The following is a 19,880-nucleotide window of genomic DNA, read 5'->3' on the forward strand; positions in this document are numbered from 1 at the left end:
CAGAATACGGGCACTCGGCAAAGGTTTTGCCGAGTGCCCTGATACTCGGCAAAGAAGCCACGTGGCTCCACCCTGGTCCCGCGGTTTGCCGAGTGTCTAACGGCAGACACTCGGCAAAGTTTCAAACTTTGCCGAGTGTCCGACTGGGACACTCGGCAAAGTCCCCGCGCCAGGGTACCTCCACGTGTCTGGTTTGCCGAGTGTCAAGGCAGTGGCACTCGGCAAACGTTCAAATCTTTGCCGAGTGCCAGTACTTTAGCACTCGACAAAGTGACTGCGCTGCTGACCTTTGCAAGCTCCTTTGCCGAGTGTTTTGGCTTAAACACTCGGCAAAGTGGTGAATTTTTCTTTTTTTTTGTTTCGTTTTTCTCTGTTTTTCCATACAAATACAACAGAAATATATGTGATTGCAGAGGTCATTACAGGCAGTTATAGTCCATCACATATGATTGACAATGACGAGAATGGCATCGATACAAATAACACAGTCCATCACATATATCACAAGTCCAATACATAACACGAGTCCGATACATAACACAAGTTCATCACATAGAATATAGTCCACATATGTCACAAGTCCGATACATAACACTAGTCCATAAAACAGAATATAGTCCGATACGTATAATAAGTCCAATACACTAGTACTACAAGGCACTCACTGCTCAGGTCTGTGGGGCCAAGTTGGCCACTGGGCGGCCGGCGAGTTCTGGTCCGGAGGAGGGTCGTTCGATGCGTTCCACGACTGATTCTGCAAATAGGAACATATAAATTGAAGCATAACAAAAATATAATAATATCTACAAACAAAGCATACTCACTGGAGTGTCAGAAGGTCCTGCAGGAAAGTAAGGCGAAGGGAGGAGGCGGCATCGCATAGTTCATCGACGCGCCAAGTCCTTGCATCCAGGTGACCATGCTTTGCAACATAACCGATTGCTCCTCCCTCAGCTTCCGCTCCTGCTCCAGCTTGGCCTCGATCTCCAGTCGGCACCTCCTCTCCTCCTCAAACTTTGCCTCCATCTCGGCCTACAAGATTTAAACATCCATGTTAAAATACGAAGCAAAGTTTCATTTTAATCATAGAACGACAACTAAATCTAAACTAACCTGTCTCTGGTGCACGCTGGCCACTAAAGTCTCAAGCCGTGGGCGAATGGGCGGGGTCGAGTCGGTGGTACTTGCCCTAAGCTGCGAGAGACTGGGCGTACTCGCCGTGTTGACCAAGCTGTTGGCGATCAAGTACCGCCCGTGCTTCTTCCCTTGTCCCGCCCTCATGATGGCTTCTCCGGAGAGTGGCGCAGTGGTCGGATCCCAAGTCTCCCCGTGGAGCGCCCTTCCCACCTCCGTGTACGCATTGATGCGCACGTGGATGCTTGGGTTTGTGTAGGCCTCTGGTGGAGCCGCCGGGTTGTAGGCCACGTCCGACGTCGCCCTGCCCATGTGAGACATGGCGTACGCCGTGAAGTTGTTGCAAGACTGGCCTGGATGAGACTCCGACTGCCAAGAAGTCAACAAGATGATTAGTAAGAATTAAAAATATAGCTTTAGAAAGAATGAAGATCATAGTGAACTTACCCAAGTATTCTTGTACTCGCCGAGGCTAAGGCTCCCTTGATGATGTGCCGGACCCGGCATCATCAAGCGGCGCTCCCAGCATAAGGCGTGCTGGCGGGCCCAATCCTCGCTGATCCACTTGTCCACCATCATAGACCAGCACTCGGCCTTGTTTGCGCACCAGTTCGGAGGCACCTAAACGTAATGAAGTGCATGACATATTGTATTATCAAATACAAGATAAATGAATAGAGATGGCATTTATTTACCCTTAAGTACTGGTCTCGCATGAGGCAGATGTCCCTTGCGGCTGGTTTCTTGACACTCCTCTTCTCGAACTCGGCGTAGTACACAACGACGGCCTGGACACGCGCCTCGTAGTGCATGTCCTTCACCAGCTTGTAGCAAGCCTGGTGAGCCAGCTCGTTCGCCCGGGCCTCATAGCCTTCCCCGCACCTGTAGAAATCCTGCATATATACCCACGCGGTATTTCAACCATTGTAGTGCAATCATTATTCCAAAAATTGAAACAGAATGCGATATTTCAACCATTTTAGTGCGAGGATGACTTACCCAAAACTCCCCGACCACCCGCCTCGCTTTGGTGTTGAAGTTCCTTCCTTCGCGATCAGTAGCGTCCGGGCAGGCCATGTAGTGGTCCCACGTGTATGCCGGCTCCGGCACCCCGGCATGCATCACGAGCCCGGGGAAGTGCAGCTGGCACAAAAGACCCAAGATACCATTGGGCTTCCGTTTGTGCTCACCAGGCTGCACAAAAAACCACCCCCTGCAAGAGTGTTTAAGGTAAAATTTTAGTTAGTATTGCAATTTTAAATATATGTAATGCATAATAAATAAGTACTAACATACTTACTTCGGCTCTAGTGGCCGAATCATCGGGCGTCTCGCTAGAGGTATCGGACGTCGCGGGAGTTGCGACGGTCCACGCAACCACACCACCCGCTCATCTCCTGCCGCCCCCTCCTCGGCCTCCTCCTCATCCTCCTCCTCGCCCCCCTCCACGTGCTCCTCCTCCTCGCTCCCCTGGTCCTCCACCCTCTCCTCCTCCTCCTCCTCCTCCTCCTCCTCCTCCTCCTCGGCCTCTACAGGAGAAGGGGTCCTCTCCCCCCTCCCCCTCCTCACCTTACCTCCTCCACCACTCCCACTACCTCCTCCTCCACCACTCCCTCTCCGTCTCCCTTTCGCTCCCCCTCCTCCACCACCTTTGCGAACACTACGGCTCCCGGACCCCTCGGGTGCGTCGGACCCACTACCGCCTCCTCCACCACTGCCTCTGTACAAGGAGCTCAGCCAAGTCATCTTGTGACCGCCTGGCATATTTGTTTAGTTACCTGAAATCAAAAGGAGTGAACTAATTAGTCAGGATAAACAATACTTGCAAATAAATGAAAATAAAGAAAATATAACTAGAAATTAACATAATATATATTAAATAATGCGAGTCCTACATGTTTTAGAAGTAGTCATCATAATCGGGATTAGCTGGATCGTAATCCTCATCATCACTATCAGGTATGTCAACATAACCAGTAGAATCCGAAGGAGGAATGTCGTCTTCACTGTCTCTGCCTAAACGTAGTCGCTCTAGTAATTGTAAGTCCTGAATATTTTGAACCTCATCTCCACCTTCCTCGTCAACTTCCCTTTCATTGTCGACTTCCATTCCAATCTCATCGGATAAGTCTATCTCGAAACTCCCTTGTAGCAACTCTTCTTGAAAAAACTCTCTATCATTGTTGTAATCTTCGTTGTTTGGAGAGGTAGTTTGCCGTGTGGCGATACTTTATACACAACATCCCAACCCCAAAGACGGTGGTCGGTTTGGCACGGGTATGAGAGATAATAAACTTGTTTGGCTTGTTGAGCCACAATGTACACATCTTCGCCTTGTAACGTTGAATCCTGTCGAATTTCGACTAGGCCAACACTAGGGGTATGTCTTGTTAATGTTGGATCAAACCAATGGCATTTGAAAATGACTGGAGTGAGCGGTACAGAACCATGAAACTTGAGTTCGTATATTTTTTCAACTCTTCCGTAATACTCGACTCCGTCTTGACCTGGCGTAAAAACGCCGGTATTAGTGGTTCTTCGATTGGGTCGACTCTGCTCGTATGTCATTGTGTGGAAGCGATATCCGTTCACGTCATAAACGTTAAACGATTTGGCCCTATAGCTAAAACCATCGGCAACCTGTCTCAACTCGGCACTCATGGACGAATCAGTTTGGCCCTGCAAGCGTATGCAGGATAGTTTGTCATATAGTTCGAGGACAACGAAATGGAATAGAACTATGAATTCAAGACTACCTTCTGTTGAAACCAATAAATGAAATCGGGATGTGAATTTCCCGCGCCATTTTTAAGAAGACTCTCCATTTCCATCGGGGTTGGAGCCCCTGAGCGACGCCAAAATAGTCATTGAAATTCCCTATATCAAAAATGACAAAGGGGGTTGGATGCTAAGAAGTGGAAACTTGTGAAACGGAAACTCGTGAATTGGGCACAATGTTGAGTACTTACACAATATACGGCTCCACCTCGGAAAGGTTGGTCAACACGTATAGCATGATACGGTGCCACTCTTCATGGTTCAAGGTCTTGTACCTCGCATCACTTGCACTTCCAAGTTGTCCTCGGAAGATGCTGAGACTCGATTCATTATCGCCAGCATTGTAACGAGGGGGTGGATTATGCACGCTGGGAAGATTGTCACCATAGTATGTGGTTGTGAAGTTTGACACCTCCTCCAAAATATATGACTCGGCAATAGAAACTTCAATTTTACATTTATTTTTGCATTTCGTTCGAAGGACCTTCTGACATCTCTCAATTGGATAGCACCAACGGTACTACACAGGCCCCCCCATCCGTGCCTCATACGGAAGATGTAGAAGCAAATGCTGCATCGGATTGAAGAAGGCGGGTGGAAAGATCTTCTCCAGCTTACATAGCAACACATGGGCCACTTTTTCCATGTCCGAAATAATGACCCAAGATAACTCCTTAGCACACAGCTGGCGGAAGAAATTGCTCAACTCTGCCAACACTCGCCATATATTATCAGGGAGATAGCCTCGAACCATCACAGGAAGAAGCCGCTCAATCCATATGTGGTAGTCATGACTCTTCAGCCCATTGATTCGCATCGTAGCCAAATTAACTCCCCTCCTCAGATTCGCTGCATACCCATCTGGAAATTGTAACTTTTGGATCCACTCTAGTGCTTCCTTTTTTTGGGGCCTCGTTAGGACGAAATCCGCCGGAGTCTTCCTCCATTGTCTCCCTGGTCTCGGAGTCTTCATTTCATATCTTGGTCTATCGCACAAGGTTGCCAGATCCACTCGAGCCTTGACGTTGTCCTTCGTCTTATCAGGAATGTCCATGACAGTTCCAAAAAGAGCCTCGCCCAAATTCTTTTTAGTGTGCATGGCATCAATATTGTGTGGAAGGAGGAGATCATTAATATAGGGAAGCCTCCACAAGCCAGAGACCTGAGTCCAAGAATGTTCTTCGCCATATCCCACAAAACCACCTGCATCATTGACCTGGAGAGCATCTATCTGAGCATGAAGCACGGCACCCGTCAGCATCTGCGGTGCAGATTCTATAACTACGACACCTTTCGTGAAGTTCTTAATGTCTCTTCTAAATGGATGGTCAGCAGGAAGGAATTGTCGATGTTTGTCAAACGACAAATACTTGCCCCCCTTTCTCAACCAAATGAACTACAGAGTTGCCTTGCATTTTGGGCATGGAAACTTTCCATGAGTACACCACCCGCAGAAAATGCCATACGCTGGGAGGTCATGCAGAGAGTAGTGGTACCACACATACATTCTGAAGTTTGTCTTTGTCGCTCGGTCGTACGTCCACACCCCCTCCTCCCATGCTTTGATCAACTCATCGATTAGAGGCTCCATGTAAACACTCATTTTATTCCCTGGGTGCTCAGGAATAATCAACGACACAAATATGGTTTGTCGTTGAAAGAGAACACCGGGGGGGAGATTCAAGGGAATAACGAACACGGGCCAACACGAGTACGATGCGGCCATCATACCATAAGGATTGAACCCATCGGTTGCTAGCGCAACACGTACATTACAAGCTTCTTTAGCTTTCTCATGATGAATCTCATCAAAATGAGTCCATGACTCACCGTCGGAGGGATGCACCATCTTATCTGGGTTGTATCGAACACCTTTTTTGTGCCATGTCATCTGTTTCGCGGTTTCCTCGGTCATATAGAGTCTTTGGATCCTTTGAATGAACGGAAGGTAACGTACGATTTTCACAGGAATCGTGAGCGGCCTCTTAGGCTGACCGTCACCTGCATCCACCTCCAGGAATCTTGAGGCTTTGCATTTTGGACAGTAAGTTTCAGCCTCGTGCTCTTTCCTAAATAAAATGCACCCATTAGGACAAGAATGTATCTGCTCATATGGCATCTTCAGTGCACTAAGGATTTTCGTCGCCTGATACATTGTCTTGGGCAGAATGTGCTCTTCCAGAAGAATGCTCCCAAAAACGGTCAACATACTATCAAAGGCGTCTCGGCTCAGGCCAAACTGGGACTTTAAGGCCATAAGGCGTCCAATGCCGTCCAGCTGAGAAACCTTTGTTTGGCCGTGAAGAGGTTTCTGTGCCGCCTCCAACATCTCGTAAAACGACTTTGTGCTTGCCTCTGGCTCCTCCTCCTGCGGTCCTTCACCGAAATGTGCCTCCTCATAGTCGTGTAACATGTCCCCAATCCCACCAGCAGCATCACATTCATCGATGCGTTGCCGCACGACCTCGTCCCTCATACGATGGGCTTCACCGTGAAAGATCCACCGGGTATAGTCTGGCGTAAATCCATAATTGACAAGATGTTCGCCCATGACCTTCTTTGTCTTTAGTTTCTGGTTTCCACAACTCTTGCAGGGACACCACATGAATCTCGACCCTTCAGCTTGCGCCCATGCCCCTTCCAAGAACTGGTTAGTCTTCTCAATCCATTCATTGGTCATGCTAGCTCGAGTTACCCGGCCGGTGTACAGCCACTCACGGTTATCCATCTTCCAAGATATCAGCGACTACTATCAAAATTCGGCTTAGTCTAGTAGGTAAGGATAGGTCATAATCCCACCCGACCATGCGTAGATGCGGTCAGCTTCCATGATCCAATCCTATCCGAGACAGAATTTCAGCAGCACCTCCCCGCTGTTCTCTAGATACACGTCCCGAAAGGGAGATTGTGTATCCCGAGAACAACAGGGAGGTGATGCCGAAACTCTGACTCGGATCGGTGCCGACCATAGAACCTGACCCCATCTATGCATCCTGGGGCTGTCCAAAGAAGCGTGGACAATTCGAAACAGATACGATTAAAGATATGCAGAAAAAACTGCATATCTCCACTCGTATCTCTTCCGAACGGGAGACGCCTAACTAGTTTACGCGATCTACGAATATAATTTCCTAAATAAACTAAAAAACATAAAAAATATACTACATCAGAATTTAAAACTAAATAAATATTTAAATCAGACTTCAAAACTAACTAAATATTTAGAAACTAACTAAACATATAAATAATATTCTAAATAAACTAATTAAACTAATAAACTATAAACCAAATAAACTAAATAAATTAACAAAAAACACAAATTAATTACCTTGGCGTGGGGTGGGGGCGACGGGGCGGAGCCGAGGCGGCGGTGGGGCGCCGCTGGGCTCGGGGCGGCGGCAGCGTCGGCCGCGTGCGGCGGTGGGGAGGCGCGGGGCCCGGGGCGAAGCCGGCGACGGCTGCGGGTGGCGCGCGGGGCCCGGGCGGCGGCGGCACGGCCGCGGCCGGCCATGGCGCTGGGCACGGGGCCGCGGGCGCGTGGCGAGCGGGCGGCGCGGGGCACGGCCGCGGCCGGCGGCGGCACGGGGCCGCGGGCGGTGAGCGGGGCGTCGGCGGTGGGAGGCCCGGCCGCGGGCAGCGAGGGGCCCGGGGCGGCGCGCGGGACGGCGGTGGCCCGGCAGCGTGGAGGCGACGGCGGTGGCGTCAGGGCGTGGCCGGGGCGGCGCGGCGGGTCGGGGGCGTGAGCGGGGGCGCGTGGATGAAGAAATGAGTTAAGGGTCGGACGCCGGGGGGGGGGGGGGGTTATCCCCGTTATTTGCCGTGTGCCTGGATCCGGCACTCGGCAAACTATGGCTATGCCGAGTGCCAGATCGGCGGCACTCGGCAAACTATGCCTATGCCGAGTGCCAGATCGCCGCACTTGGCAAATGGTTTTATAAAAAATTTGATTCATTTCTTTGCCGAGTGCCGGACCAGGTGGCACTCGGCAACTATTTATTTTAACTGAGTTCCAAAAGCAATGATACTGAAATTAACATAATGTAAAAAACATATTATTTCATGCATAACTATTCCAAACTCAAATTAACATAATTTTAATTTCAAGTTTCATGATTTTATGCAAGAAAACCTATTATTTCATGTGTTTCTAAAGTCAAATTGAATTTATATCAACAAATTCGTTTTGATGAGGTATGTATAAAAACTTTAGTGACTACCAACTAAATAATTTGCCAAAATAAAACAACAAATTATGGTTCATGATTTCATGCAAAAAACCCTATTATTTCATGCGTTTAAAGATCAACTTAAAACTAAATATAATGATTTTCAATATGTGCCAAAAATAATTTAATATATAGATAACAAATTAAAAAATTAACCAAATTTTCACAAGACACATGTTTTGTTGTTATTTCTCTATATAAAAAGTTTCGCATTGAAAATCATATGCGACTTTCATTTCAACCACAAATCCAACCGGATACTAAACATCTCTCCGAAACTTCTTCGGAGATTCTCCGACTTGTGAGCGGCGTACATTGTCACGTGTCCGAAATACTGTCAATTTGTTTCCACTCTATCCTCGCATGAAACCAAGAGTTTTGCACAATTCCCATGATTTTCAGACATTGCATGCTATTTTTGGTTTTTTCCGAACGGCCGTGCACACGCTTGTGATCAAGTTTCCTGATAAAGATGCTTCAACTTTTAAGTTCTTTCGCGCATACGACATCAGTTTTGATTCTAATACATAAATATCAAATTTCCATTCATTGATTTCGAAATTTTGACCCACTTCTAATTTAATATTAACTTCGAACGATTATTCCCCGCAAACAAAAAATTAACAGAAAATAGTAAACCAATTAATAAAAGTTTTTTATGTTACTAGGGATTAAATTATTAAATTTAACGAGAGACCAAAAAATTTTGAAGGTCAAAAAAATTTTTTTTACCCAATTTTGCCGAGTACCTAAGCTCCAGCACTCGGCAAAAGAAAATTTGCCGAGAGCCAGGCTCGAGGCACTCGGCAAAATATCCGCTTTGCCGAGTGCCAGGTGATGGCACTCAGCAAAGACTTGACGCCATCAGCCCCCCCTAACGGGCGGCGCACGGCGGGCGCGCGTGCTGGGCACGTGCGCCGGATTTGCCGAGTGCCGCCCGGCCAGCACTCAGCAAAGGTGAAAGTTTGCCGAGTGCCATTCGTTGCCGACAGCCGGCACTCGGCAAAGCTCGGGCATGCCGTGTGGCAGATGTTTGCCGAGTGCTCGTGTCCTGGCACTCGGCAAACCACATCTTTGCCGAGTGTCTGTGTTCTGGTACTCGGCAAAGGCCAAGACACTCGGCAAATTTGGGTTTTCCGGTAGTGACAGGTCCAGCAACTCCCATAAATACATTTTGGAGATTCTGATTACACTTTTGCAGTATCATGATGCAAAAAAGAATTCATATACAAATCTGCAGTAACGAATCCTATGTTGTACTCAGTACTCGCTGCATCATTTACGGGGGAAACTGTCGGATGACACGGAGTAAGAAATAATCTAAACTAAATCATCAGGCTAACATAGTAACACTGCAGCTTTGCTAACAGCCCCTGCCGTTGTCGCTGGTGCACTGTCAGTCGTCAGTCTTCCTTCCTTCAAACCATGGCATCTGCAGCGCCGCCACGGTGGTGAGCCTGTCCTTGGGGTCGTATTCCAGTAGGCCACGCAGGACGTCAAAACCCGCCGGCGACAGCCGCTCCTCGCGGGCACCTTCTCCCGCAGCTTGCTCGGTTTCGGCGCCGACACACCCAATGGGATCAGCGACACTTGTTCAGGGATCCCAAGGAGGTCCACGATGCTGACCAGCTGCGTGTACTCGTCGTCCTCCTGGAACAGCTTCTCCCCGTTGACGAGTTCCGCCATGATGCAGCCGAAAGCCCAGATGTCGACGGGCCCGGCGCAGTCCTTTTGGCACAGGAGCGCTTCCGGCGCGATGTAATCGAGCGTGCCCTCAAGCTGTGCGTCCAGCGGCGGCGGACCTGGCGAGGCCGAGGTCGCAGATCTTGAGCCGGCGGTCGTGCTCCCTGACGAGCACGTTGCCGGGCTTGAGGTCGCGGTGGACGATGCCGTGGGCGTGCATCGACCCCACGCCGACCAGCAGCTGCGCCATCACGCGGCGCGCCTCCGACTCGGTGAACCGGAGGTCATGGCGGCGGCGCGCGCTGATGATGTCGTGCAGGCTCGGGCCGACGTACTCCATCACCAGGTGCAGGCCGCCCGACTTCGACCGGGCCACCTTCCGAAGCGCCACTACCGCAGGATTGCCGGCGCAAGCTGCGAGCAGTGCGGCCTCCCGCAGCAGCGCCGCCGCCGCCTCGCTGCTGCCGTCGCGCGCGGACTTGATGGCGACCACCTCACCGGTGCAACGGTCGCGTGCCTTCGAGACGGTTCCGAACGCCCCCTCACCGATCTGCTTCAGCCTCTTGAACGCGTCCAATCTACAAATGCGCCCCCGTTGATCGTTCCTCGCAGTTGCAGTGGAGGGCACGCTGCTTGCGTCTTCAGGCGGGGCCGGGCGCGCGCGGAGTCGGTGGCGCTGGCGTGAGACGAGGAGCTCGCCCTCCGTGAAGGAGGACACGCACGCCGACATGGGGGAACGGAACTTGCGGGCGGCCGAGCGGCGAAGCAGGCGGAGGTGGCTGGAGGCGAGAGTTGAGGCGAGAGCAGAAGTCTCAAGGCGAGCGCGGGGAAGGGGGAGGCGAGTCGGGGGAGGGAGGGAGGGCGTTTTATTGGTTGGATTGGATCTATAGGAACTCCAGTTCGGTCCGACTGGCAACGGGCTGGTCCGACTTGGATTGGATTTGTTTTTAACATTGGATTGGATCTATCAAAAGGACCGGCCCACTCCACTCTCCGGTGTCCGAGCGCACAAACCCTAACTCCGCGCGATCCCAATGCGCAGGTGAGCCCGCCGCCCGCTTCCGGCGGCGATCCCTCCAGGCCCGGGCGATTTTTCCCTCCGATTTTTTGTTCCGGCGGTTTGGTTTCTGCCGCTGATCTCGGTTGGTTACAGTGAACCGCGCAGGGCCCCGGCGGCGAGGCGTCGCTCCGCCGGCGCGGCTTTGGGTGGCCGTGGCGGCGCTGGTGGCCGGCACCATCTGGCTCTGCTCCTCATCTCCTCCGTCGGCTTGCTCGGCACATCGTCACTACCGGAAAACCGACATTTGCCGAGTGCTGAAGGTGTTGCCGAGAGCAATATATCGAGCACTCTGCAAAGTTGCAATTTGCCGAGTGCCTACCGAAAGATACTCGGCAACAAAACGACACTCGGCAAAGATTTGCTTTGCCGAGTGCCTGTTTACAGACACTCGGCAAACCTGCCTTTGCCGAGTACCACGCGGGCAGCACTCGGCACACAGCCTCACGTATACGCTGCATACGCTCGCCGCGCCTGTTGCCTGTCACGACCGTTATTGTTTGCCGAGTGCCCGCAAGGGGACACTCGGCAAACACCTCTTTGCCGAGTGCCACGCAGCTGGCACTCGGCAAAGACTATCACGTCACGCGGCCGTTACCCATTGCCACGAACGTAACCGTGATCATTTGCCGAGTGCCAGGTTGGGGCACTCGGCAAAGATTTATTAATGACGAGTGTAATTATAATGGCACTCAGCATTCAGACTCTTTGCCGAGTGTCCTCTTCAGCTCTCGGCGAAACAACAAAATTTTTTCCCCAACACAGTCCAAACTTTTTCCTTAGCTACTATACTATACAAAACACTGCATATTAGAATTTGGTACATTTTTTGTTATGTTTACTATATTTAGTTAATTTATTTCATTAAAAGGATATTTTGGGGATAATACAATTTTGAACTGCAAAATATAGTATAAATGAACTATAATGAATGGAAAAATGATTTTTATGTTATTTAGTCTAATTTGAGACATTTTCAAACAAATGAATGGGAAAGTTGAACATCTTGATCCTGAAATGGGACAAAGTGTGCTATGGACAAATTGGTTTTTAATTTATAAAATTCAAATGTAATCAGAAATTCTTGAAATTTGTCATGACATCATGGCTTCATACAGGGAGTCTATGCTAAAAATTTGAAATGGTTTTGGAAAAGTTGTCTTGTATATAGTTTATCAAACGAGGCATCTCCGAAGAAGTTTCAGAGAACTCAGAAGGATTCTTTGAGATTTTGAGTCAGAGTGATGTTCGAGTTGGAGTTTTACTTGCATTTTTTTTGTAGTCATAAGATATGAAGAATTGTGTAATGTTAAATTTTGGAGATTTTTTGAATTCATTTGACAATTTTTATTTTTTTTCTCCGAACTAGAGTATTTAAATTGAATTTGAACTAAAAGTGCATGAAATAATGACATTCTTTTTGCTGTAGCATGCTAATTTTTTTGTATATGCAGTAGACTGCATAAATTGGTTAATGTTAAATTTCGGTTATTTTTCAAATTTGTTTTGTAATTTTTATTTTTTTTTGTGATGTAAAGAATTAGTTCATATAAATTGAAATATAGCTAATAATAGTGATTGAAATAATGGGAAAAAGTTTCGGTAAAGCATGAGTAAGAATTGTTGTGTGAAATGGGCAATGAAATTTTCCATGATTTGAAGAAATTTGTGAAAATTTAAATTGTATTCAAACAAATTTCTGAAAATAAATTCAGAAAGGCCACTTTGCCGAGTGCCAGATCGGGGCACTCGGCAAAGTCTGCGACACTTAGTCGCGGCGCCCGCACACGCTCACACACACACAACAGACCAGACGCACGCACACGCGCTCACACACGGACGGCCGCCGCCGCCCGCGCCGCGCCGCGCCCCCGCCCCCGCCGCCGCACCCGCGCCGCGCCCCTGCCCCCGCCCCGGAGGCCGCGCCCAACGACGATGCTGCGCCCAACGACGACGCCCCAGAGCTCTCGACGCCGACGCCCGGCCGGCACCGGACGCCGGCTCACCGCCCCGGCAGCGGCGTCCCCGAGGCCCGGCTCGTCCCGGCGCGCTGCCGGCTGTATCCCGCCCCCGACGCCGTCTTGCGGCCCCCGGCGCCGCCTCCGCACCTCGGGCGCCGCCCGCGCCAGCTCCCCGCCCCCGGAGGCTGCGCCCGCGGCCCGGCTCGCGACTCCCGACGCCGGCTCCCCGCCCCGGCAGCGGCGTCCCCGGGCCCGTCTCGTCCCCGGCGCATTGTTTGCTGAGGTGAGTAAAGCAACGTGAATCAGATGTAGGATCAGATTAGTCATTAAATGATTCTGATTATCATTTTTTAGTAACTTTGCATACAAATCCAAAAATTCTACTATACATTGTGCAAGATAATGTAAAACCATCATGTGGGGAGCTCTCTTCTATATAGCAGCAGCTACATCATCTGATCCAAGTTAAGTTAAAACTATCACACACAAGTACATTCGGATAGCGTAACTAGATATATAGTCTCCAAGTGAGGAAATAAGATGCACTGCTCAGTCAGTTAGAGGAACTTTGGTCATGGCTAAAATTCATTGTGATTGTTTGTTACTAAAATCCTTGAAACAGAAAGTGCAGTATGATGAGACTGATTTCCCTATATCCAAATAATACGTAACACTTATTAGCCCTCACATGCATGCATGAGCCTTAAGAGGTGGATATTATGTCAACAGAGAAAGTCGTGTTCAATGTGCCCTCAATGCTTTAGTAGTTTCCGCTGATGATTTTGCTTTCTTGCTAGTCATGATGCTTAACCTTTTATTTGTTCTGACTGCACAAAATATAGGCTGGTAGCGGCGTCCGCCTGCGACGTGCTCAACGAGAAGCTTGAACTGCGAGTCCACACCAAGCCGGCCACGCCTACACCGCCGACCCGTTGTAAGCACCGCCACCGTCTTTGCATATCTAGCACCGCCACCGTCTTTGCATATCTAGCACCTCGTAGTTCATGTAACCTAGTTAGGCGTCTCCCGTTCGGAAGAGATACAATTGAGATATGTGGATCTTTGCATATCTATAATTGTATCTCTTTCGAATTGTCCACGTTATTTGGATAGCCCGAGGATGCGTAGATACGGATAGTTACCATGATCAACTCCCATCCGAGACAGAGTCTCGGCATCACCTCCCCGTTGTTCTCCGGATACACAATCTCCCTTTCGGGATGTGTATCTGGAGAACAGCGGGGAGGTGCTGCCGAAATTTTGTCTCGGATGGTAGTGGACCATGAAAACTGACCATATGTACACAGCCTCGGGTGGGATTAGGACCTACCTTCACCTATTAGAATGTAGGGACAACACGTAGATGCATTTGATTTTTATTCTCACTCCGGTTTAGAGGATGGATGACCGTCATTGGATGTACACGGGCCATCCAAGTCAGGCTACCATGACCGATGAATGGATTCGAAAGACCAATGATTTTTTGGAAGTCGCGTGGAGTCAGGCTGAAGGATCGAGTTTCTTGTGGTGTCCGTGCAACATATGTGGAAATAAGAAACGGAAAACGAAGAAGGTTATGGGCCAACATCTTTGCAAGTATGGATTTACGCCGGACTATACCCGGTGGATCTTTCATGGTGAAGGCCACCGTATGAGGGACGAGGTCGTGAGGCAACGCATCGATGATTGTGATGCTGATGGTGGGGTTGGAGACATGTTACATGACTATCATGAAGCACATTTCGGTGAAGGACTGCAGGAGGAGGAGCCAGAGGCATCCGGAAAGGCGTATTTCGAGATGTTGGAGGCTGCACAGAAACCACTTCACGGTCATACAAAGGTTTCTCAGCTGGACGGCATCGGACGGCTAATGGCCTTGAAGTCTCAGTTTAGCCTGAGCCGAAACGCCTTCGACAGTCTGTTGACCGTGTTTGGAAGCATGCTTCCAGAAAATCACATTATGCCAAAGTCAATGTATCAGGCACATAAAATTCTCGGTGCACTTAAGATGCCATATGAGCAGATACATTCTTGTCCAAATGGGTGTATCTTATTTAGGAAGGAGCATGAGAAAGATGCTTACTGTCCGAAATGTAAAGCCTCTTGGTTCCTCGAAGTGGACTCTGGTGATGGTCAGCCTAAGAAGCAGCTCACGATTCCCGTGAAAATCCTACGCTACCTTCCTTTCATTCCGAGGATCCAACGACTATTCATGACCGAGGAATCCGCGCAAATTGATGACCTGGCACAAGAAAGGTGTTCGATACAACCCTGACAAGATGGCGCATCCATCCGATGGTGAGTCATGGAAGAATTTTGATAGGATTCATCGTGACAAGGCTAATGAAGCTCGTAATGTACGTATTGCGCTTGCAACAGATGGGTTCAATCCTTATGGGATGGTGGCCGCCTCGTACTCATGCTGGCCTGTGTTTGTTATCCCTCTGAATCTCCCTCCAGGGGTCCTATTTCAACGACAGTCCATATTCGTGTCGTTGATTATTCCAGAGCACCCGGGGAATAAAATGAGTGTTTACATGGAGCCTCTGATTGATGATTTGGTCAAGGCATGGGACGAAGGGGTGTGAACCTATGATCGAGCAACAAAGACAAATTTTAGAATGTATGTTTGGTACCAATTCTCCCTGCATGACTTACCCGCGTATGGCATATTCTGCGGCTGGTGTACTCACGGGAAGTTCCCATGTCTCACATGCAAGGCAGCTCTGCAGTTCATCTGGTTGAGGAAGGGGGGTAAGTATTCGTTGTTTGACAAACATCGACAATTCCTCCCCGCTGACCATCCTTTTAGACAAGACGTTAAGAACTTCACGAAAGGTGTAAAAATTACAGAAATTGCATCCGCCGATCATGACGGGTGCTGCGATTCATGCTCAGATAGACGCTCTCCGAGTCAACGATGGCGGTGGTTTTGTTGGGTACGGTGAGGAACATGCTTGGACTCAGAAGTCTGGGCTATGGAGGCTCCCTTATATTGATGATATTTTGCTTCCACACAACATTGATGTGATGCATACTGAAAAGAATTGGGGGGAGGCACTTTTTGGAACAGTCATGGATATTTCTGATAAGACAAAGGACAACGTAAAGGCAAGAGTGGATCTGGCAATGTTGTGCGATAGACCAAGATACGAAATGAGGACTCCTGGACCCGGGAGGAAATGGAAGAAGACACAGGACGACTTCGTCCTCACGTGGGCCCAGAAGAAAGAAGCACTAGAGTGGATCCAAAAGTTACAATTTCCCGATGGATATGCAGCGAATCTTAGGAGGGGTGTGAACTTGACTACTATGCGAATCAACGGGCTAAAGAGTCATGACTACCATATATGGATTGAGCGGCTTCTTCCGGTGATGGTTCGAGGCTACTTACCTGATAATGTATGGCTCGTGCTAGCAGAGTTGAGCAATTTTTTCCGTCAGCTTTGTGCTAAGGAGTTATCTTGGGCTGTTATTGCGGACATGGAAAAAATGGCTCCCGTGTTGCTCTGTAAGTTGGAGAAGATCTTTCCACCAGCCTTCTTCAATCCAATGCAGCATTTGCTTCTGCATCTGCCTTATGAGGCAAGAATGGGAGGGCCTGTGCAGTTCCGTTGGTGCTATCCAGTTGAAAGATGCCAGAAGGTTCTTCGAACAAAATGTAAGAATAAATGCAAAATTGAGGCTTCGATTGCTGAGGCATATATTTTGGAGGAGGTGTCAAACTTCAAGACTAAATACTATGGTGAGAAGCTTCCCAGCGTGCATAATCCACCTCCTCGTTACAATGCTGGCGATAATGAATCGAGTCTCAGTATTTTCCGAGGGCAACTTGGAAGTGCAAGTGATGCGAGGTACAAGACCCTGAACCATGAAGAGTGGCATCGTATCATGCTTTATTTGTTGACCAACCTTTCTGAGGTGGAGCCGTACATAGGGTAAGTTCTCATTTAACGTGTTCACGATGTTCCACGATTTAGCATCTCATTTAACATCTTCTTGTGTTTGCACTAAGCAGCATCCAACCCCTTGATCATATTTCACACAGGCAATTTGTTCGTCAATTCTGGCGTCGCTCAAGGTCTCTGACCAGAACGAATCGGAGTCTCTTCTAAAAAATGGCGCCGGAAATTCTCAGCCCGATTTCATTTATTGGCTGCAACAAAAGGTAAACTCCGGTTCACAGGATCTTTGCTATAGCTATAGGTTCAAGTCATTTAACATTTCGAACAATATGACGAACTTTGTCTCTTTCGCTTTCAGGGGCAAACCGATTCGTCCATGAGTGCCGAGTTGAGACAAGTGGCTGATGGATTTAGCTATAGGGTTAGGTCATTTAACATTTATGACGTGAATGGATATCGCTTTCACACAACAGGATACGAGCAAAGTCGGCCCAATCGAAAAACCACTAATACTGGAGTATTTACGCCAGGCCAAGATGGGGTCGAGTATTATGGAAGACTTGAAGAAATATACGAACTCAAGTTTCGAGGTTCCGTACCACTGACTCCCGTTATTTTCAAATGCCATTGGTTTGATCCTACATTAACCAGGTGGACCCCAAATGTTGGCCTAGTCGAAATTCGTCAGGATTCAAAGTTACTAGGCGACGATGTCTACATTGTGGCTCAACAGACCACACAAGTTTATTATCTCTCATATCCGTGCCAAACCGACAAACGTCTTCAGGGTTGGGATGTTGTGTATAAGGTATCGCCACACGGCAAACTTCCTGTCCCAAACAATGAAGACTACAACAATGGCAGAGAGTTCTTTCAAGAAGGACTAGAAGGGAGTTTCGAGATAGACTTAAGTGACGTGATGGGAATGGAAGTGGACAATCAAAGGATTGCTGACGAGGAAGCTGGAGACGAGGTTGAAAATGTTCATGATTTAGAATTACTCGAGCAGCTGCGTTTGGGCAGAGACAGTGAAGATGACATTCCTCCTTCGAATTATGCTGATTACGTCGAGGAGCCAAATAGTGATGATGAGGATTATGATCCAGCTAATCCCGATTATGATGACTATTTCTAGTACATGTATGAACTGAATTATTTAATTATATGTATATATATTATTTTATTTTGCTTAATTTGCTATGAACCGAATTGTTTAATTCTATGAACTGATTTTGCATATTTGTAGATATATTTATTGTTTATTTTGCATAATTTGTTAAGTACATATTGTTCATTTTTGCTGATTCATTTACAATTATTGATTCGAAATGCCAGGCGGGGGCAAGATTGGTTTCCTGAGCGTCTTGTACAGGAGTAGTGGTGGAGAGCAAGAGGCTCCTAAGGGGTCCAGTGCAGCAGGGGGGGTCCAATGTCTCAGAGGGGTCCAGGAGGCATTGGGGACGAGGGCCAGGGAGAACGAGAGGAGGTAAGACAGGTGGTGGAGACCAGGGGAGGATGAGAAGGAGCAGGAGGGAGAGGACACCTCCAGATTTGACGACGGCGGCGGCGGCGGAGGAGGAGGAGGAGGAGGAGGAGGAGGAGGAGGAGGAGGAGGAGGAGCGGGAGCAGGAGGAGCCGAAACAGGAGGAGGAGGACCAGGAGGAGGAGGAGGAGGCAGCAGGAGATACGAGGGCGGTGTGGTTGCGAGGACCGTCGCAACTGCCGCAGCGGCCGATACTTCTTGCGAGACGCCCGATCATTCGACCGGTACCGGACAGGTAATACTTTATGTTATACACAATGGCATTTATTTTTCAATTCATATGTTCAAAATGACAAGATACTAATACTTTATGTTATACACTTTTACAGGTATTGGATGCTCGTGCAGGCGGGTGCCCACAAAAGGAAGCCCAACGGCATCCTGGGAACCCTATGCAGGGAGCTCTTCCCTGGGCTGGTGATGCATGCCGGGAACCTGGAGCCGGCATACACGTGGGACCACTACATCACCGTCCCAGATGCAGAAGATCGGGAAGGGAGGTCCTTCGGCAACAAGGCGAGACGGGTGGTGGGAGAATTTTGGGTAAGTCGTCGCACTATATTGGTGAATAGTTACCATATATTTGAAACTCTTTGAATATTGACTGCAATTATCGAGTCTATGCAGGATTTCTACAGGTGCGAGCCAGGATATGAGGCCATAGCGGCTCAGGTGGCTGACACAGCATGTCGCAAACTAGTGAAGGACATGCACTACGAGGCGCGTGTTCAGGCCGTAATTACATACTGCGCCGATGTGGAAAAAAGGAAGGTCGGCAAGGACGTAGCAAGAAATATGTTTCTCACGCGGGAACAATACTTGAGGGTAAATGACGAAATCACTACTCATTTCTTTTGAATTTCATTTTCGGAAATGTCATCCACTTTGCTTCCATTACGTGTAGGTGCCTCCGAACTGGTGTGCTGGCAAGGGCGCGTGCTGGGAAATGATGGTAGACATGTGGCTTAGCGAGGAGTGGATTCAGCGGCACAACTTATGCCGGGAGCGCCGCTTGTTGATGCAAGGTGCGCCACACCATCAAGGCAGCCGAGGCCTTCCCGAGTACAGGGATGCTTGGGTAAGTCATTACACTTTTTTGGTACTTTCAAACTCTAAATTCTGCATTCTCACTAATCATTGTATTCTTTCGCTTTGCTTGCAGTCGGGGTCACATGAAGACCAGGAATGCAACGACTTCCAGGCATACTGTATGGCGCACAAGGGCAGGGCGACGTCCGACGTCTCCTACAACCCGGCGGATCCACCCGAGGCGTACAGCAACCCGAGCGTCCACATGCGCATCACTGAGTACATGGAGATGGGAAAGGCACTCCATGGGGACACATGGGATCCGGCCACCCAGCCCCTTTCTGGAGAAGCCATCATGAGGGCAGGAGGAGGGAAGAAGCACGGCCGTTACTGGATCGCCAACAGCCTTGTCGACACAGCCAGTACGCCGACTCTCTCCCAGCTTCGGGCAAGGACCACCGACTCGACTCCGTCAATACGCCCATGGCCTGAGACTTCAGTGGCCAGCGTGCGTGCAATCCAGGTTATTTCTGCTCCATTTGTCGTTCGTTGCTTTTAGTTATA

General features: G+C 49.0%; 2 protein-coding genes and 1 long non-coding RNA gene across 3 annotated transcripts; all 3 read right to left on the reverse strand.

Moving 5' to 3' along the window:
* Positions 1–470: 470 nt before the first annotated feature.
* On the reverse strand, positions 471–1,026 carry LOC120644332. Its single transcript, XR_005663632.1, has 2 exons — positions 825–1,026; positions 471–754 (listed from the first exon to the last, which is right to left on the reverse strand). It is a non-coding gene; the product is annotated as an uncharacterized LOC120644332 (long non-coding RNA).
* A 57-nt stretch (positions 1,027–1,083) lies between these two features.
* Positions 1,084–2,033, reverse strand: LOC120645595. Its single transcript, XM_039922378.1, has 3 exons — positions 1,830–2,033; positions 1,582–1,755; positions 1,084–1,503 (listed from the first exon to the last, which is right to left on the reverse strand). The coding sequence occupies exons 1-3, from the start codon at positions 2,031–2,033 to the stop codon at positions 1,084–1,086; spliced, it is 798 nt and encodes a 265-aa protein (XP_039778312.1).
* A 7,879-nt stretch (positions 2,034–9,912) lies between these two features.
* Positions 9,913–10,551, reverse strand: LOC120645596 (putative cyclin-dependent kinase F-2). The gene has a single exon (XM_039922379.1). The coding sequence runs from the start codon at positions 10,549–10,551 to the stop codon at positions 9,913–9,915; it is 639 nt and encodes a 212-aa protein (XP_039778313.1).
* Positions 10,552–19,880: the final 9,329 nt, after the last annotated feature.

This window comes from Panicum virgatum, chromosome 8K (genome assembly GCF_016808335.1).
Source record: "Panicum virgatum strain AP13 chromosome 8K, P.virgatum_v5, whole genome shotgun sequence".
Lineage (NCBI taxonomy): Eukaryota > Viridiplantae > Streptophyta > Magnoliopsida > Poales > Poaceae > Panicum > Panicum virgatum.

Coding starts and splice junctions, on each gene's coding strand:
- LOC120645595 (XM_039922378.1), bottom strand. CDS start 2,033: ATGCAGGATTTCTACAGGTGCGGGGAAGGCTATGAGGCCCGGGCGAAC. Junction 1,756..1,829: donor TGCGAGACCAGTACTTAAGG/GTAAATAAATGC, acceptor CATTACGTTTAG/GTGCCTCCGAACTGGTGCGC. Junction 1,504..1,581: donor GCGAGTACAAGAATACTTGG/GTAAGTTCACTA, acceptor ACTTCTTGGCAG/TCGGAGTCTCATCCAGGCCA.
- LOC120645596 (XM_039922379.1), bottom strand. CDS start 10,551: ATGTCGGCGTGCGTGTCCTCCTTCACGGAGGGCGAGCTCCTCGTCTCA.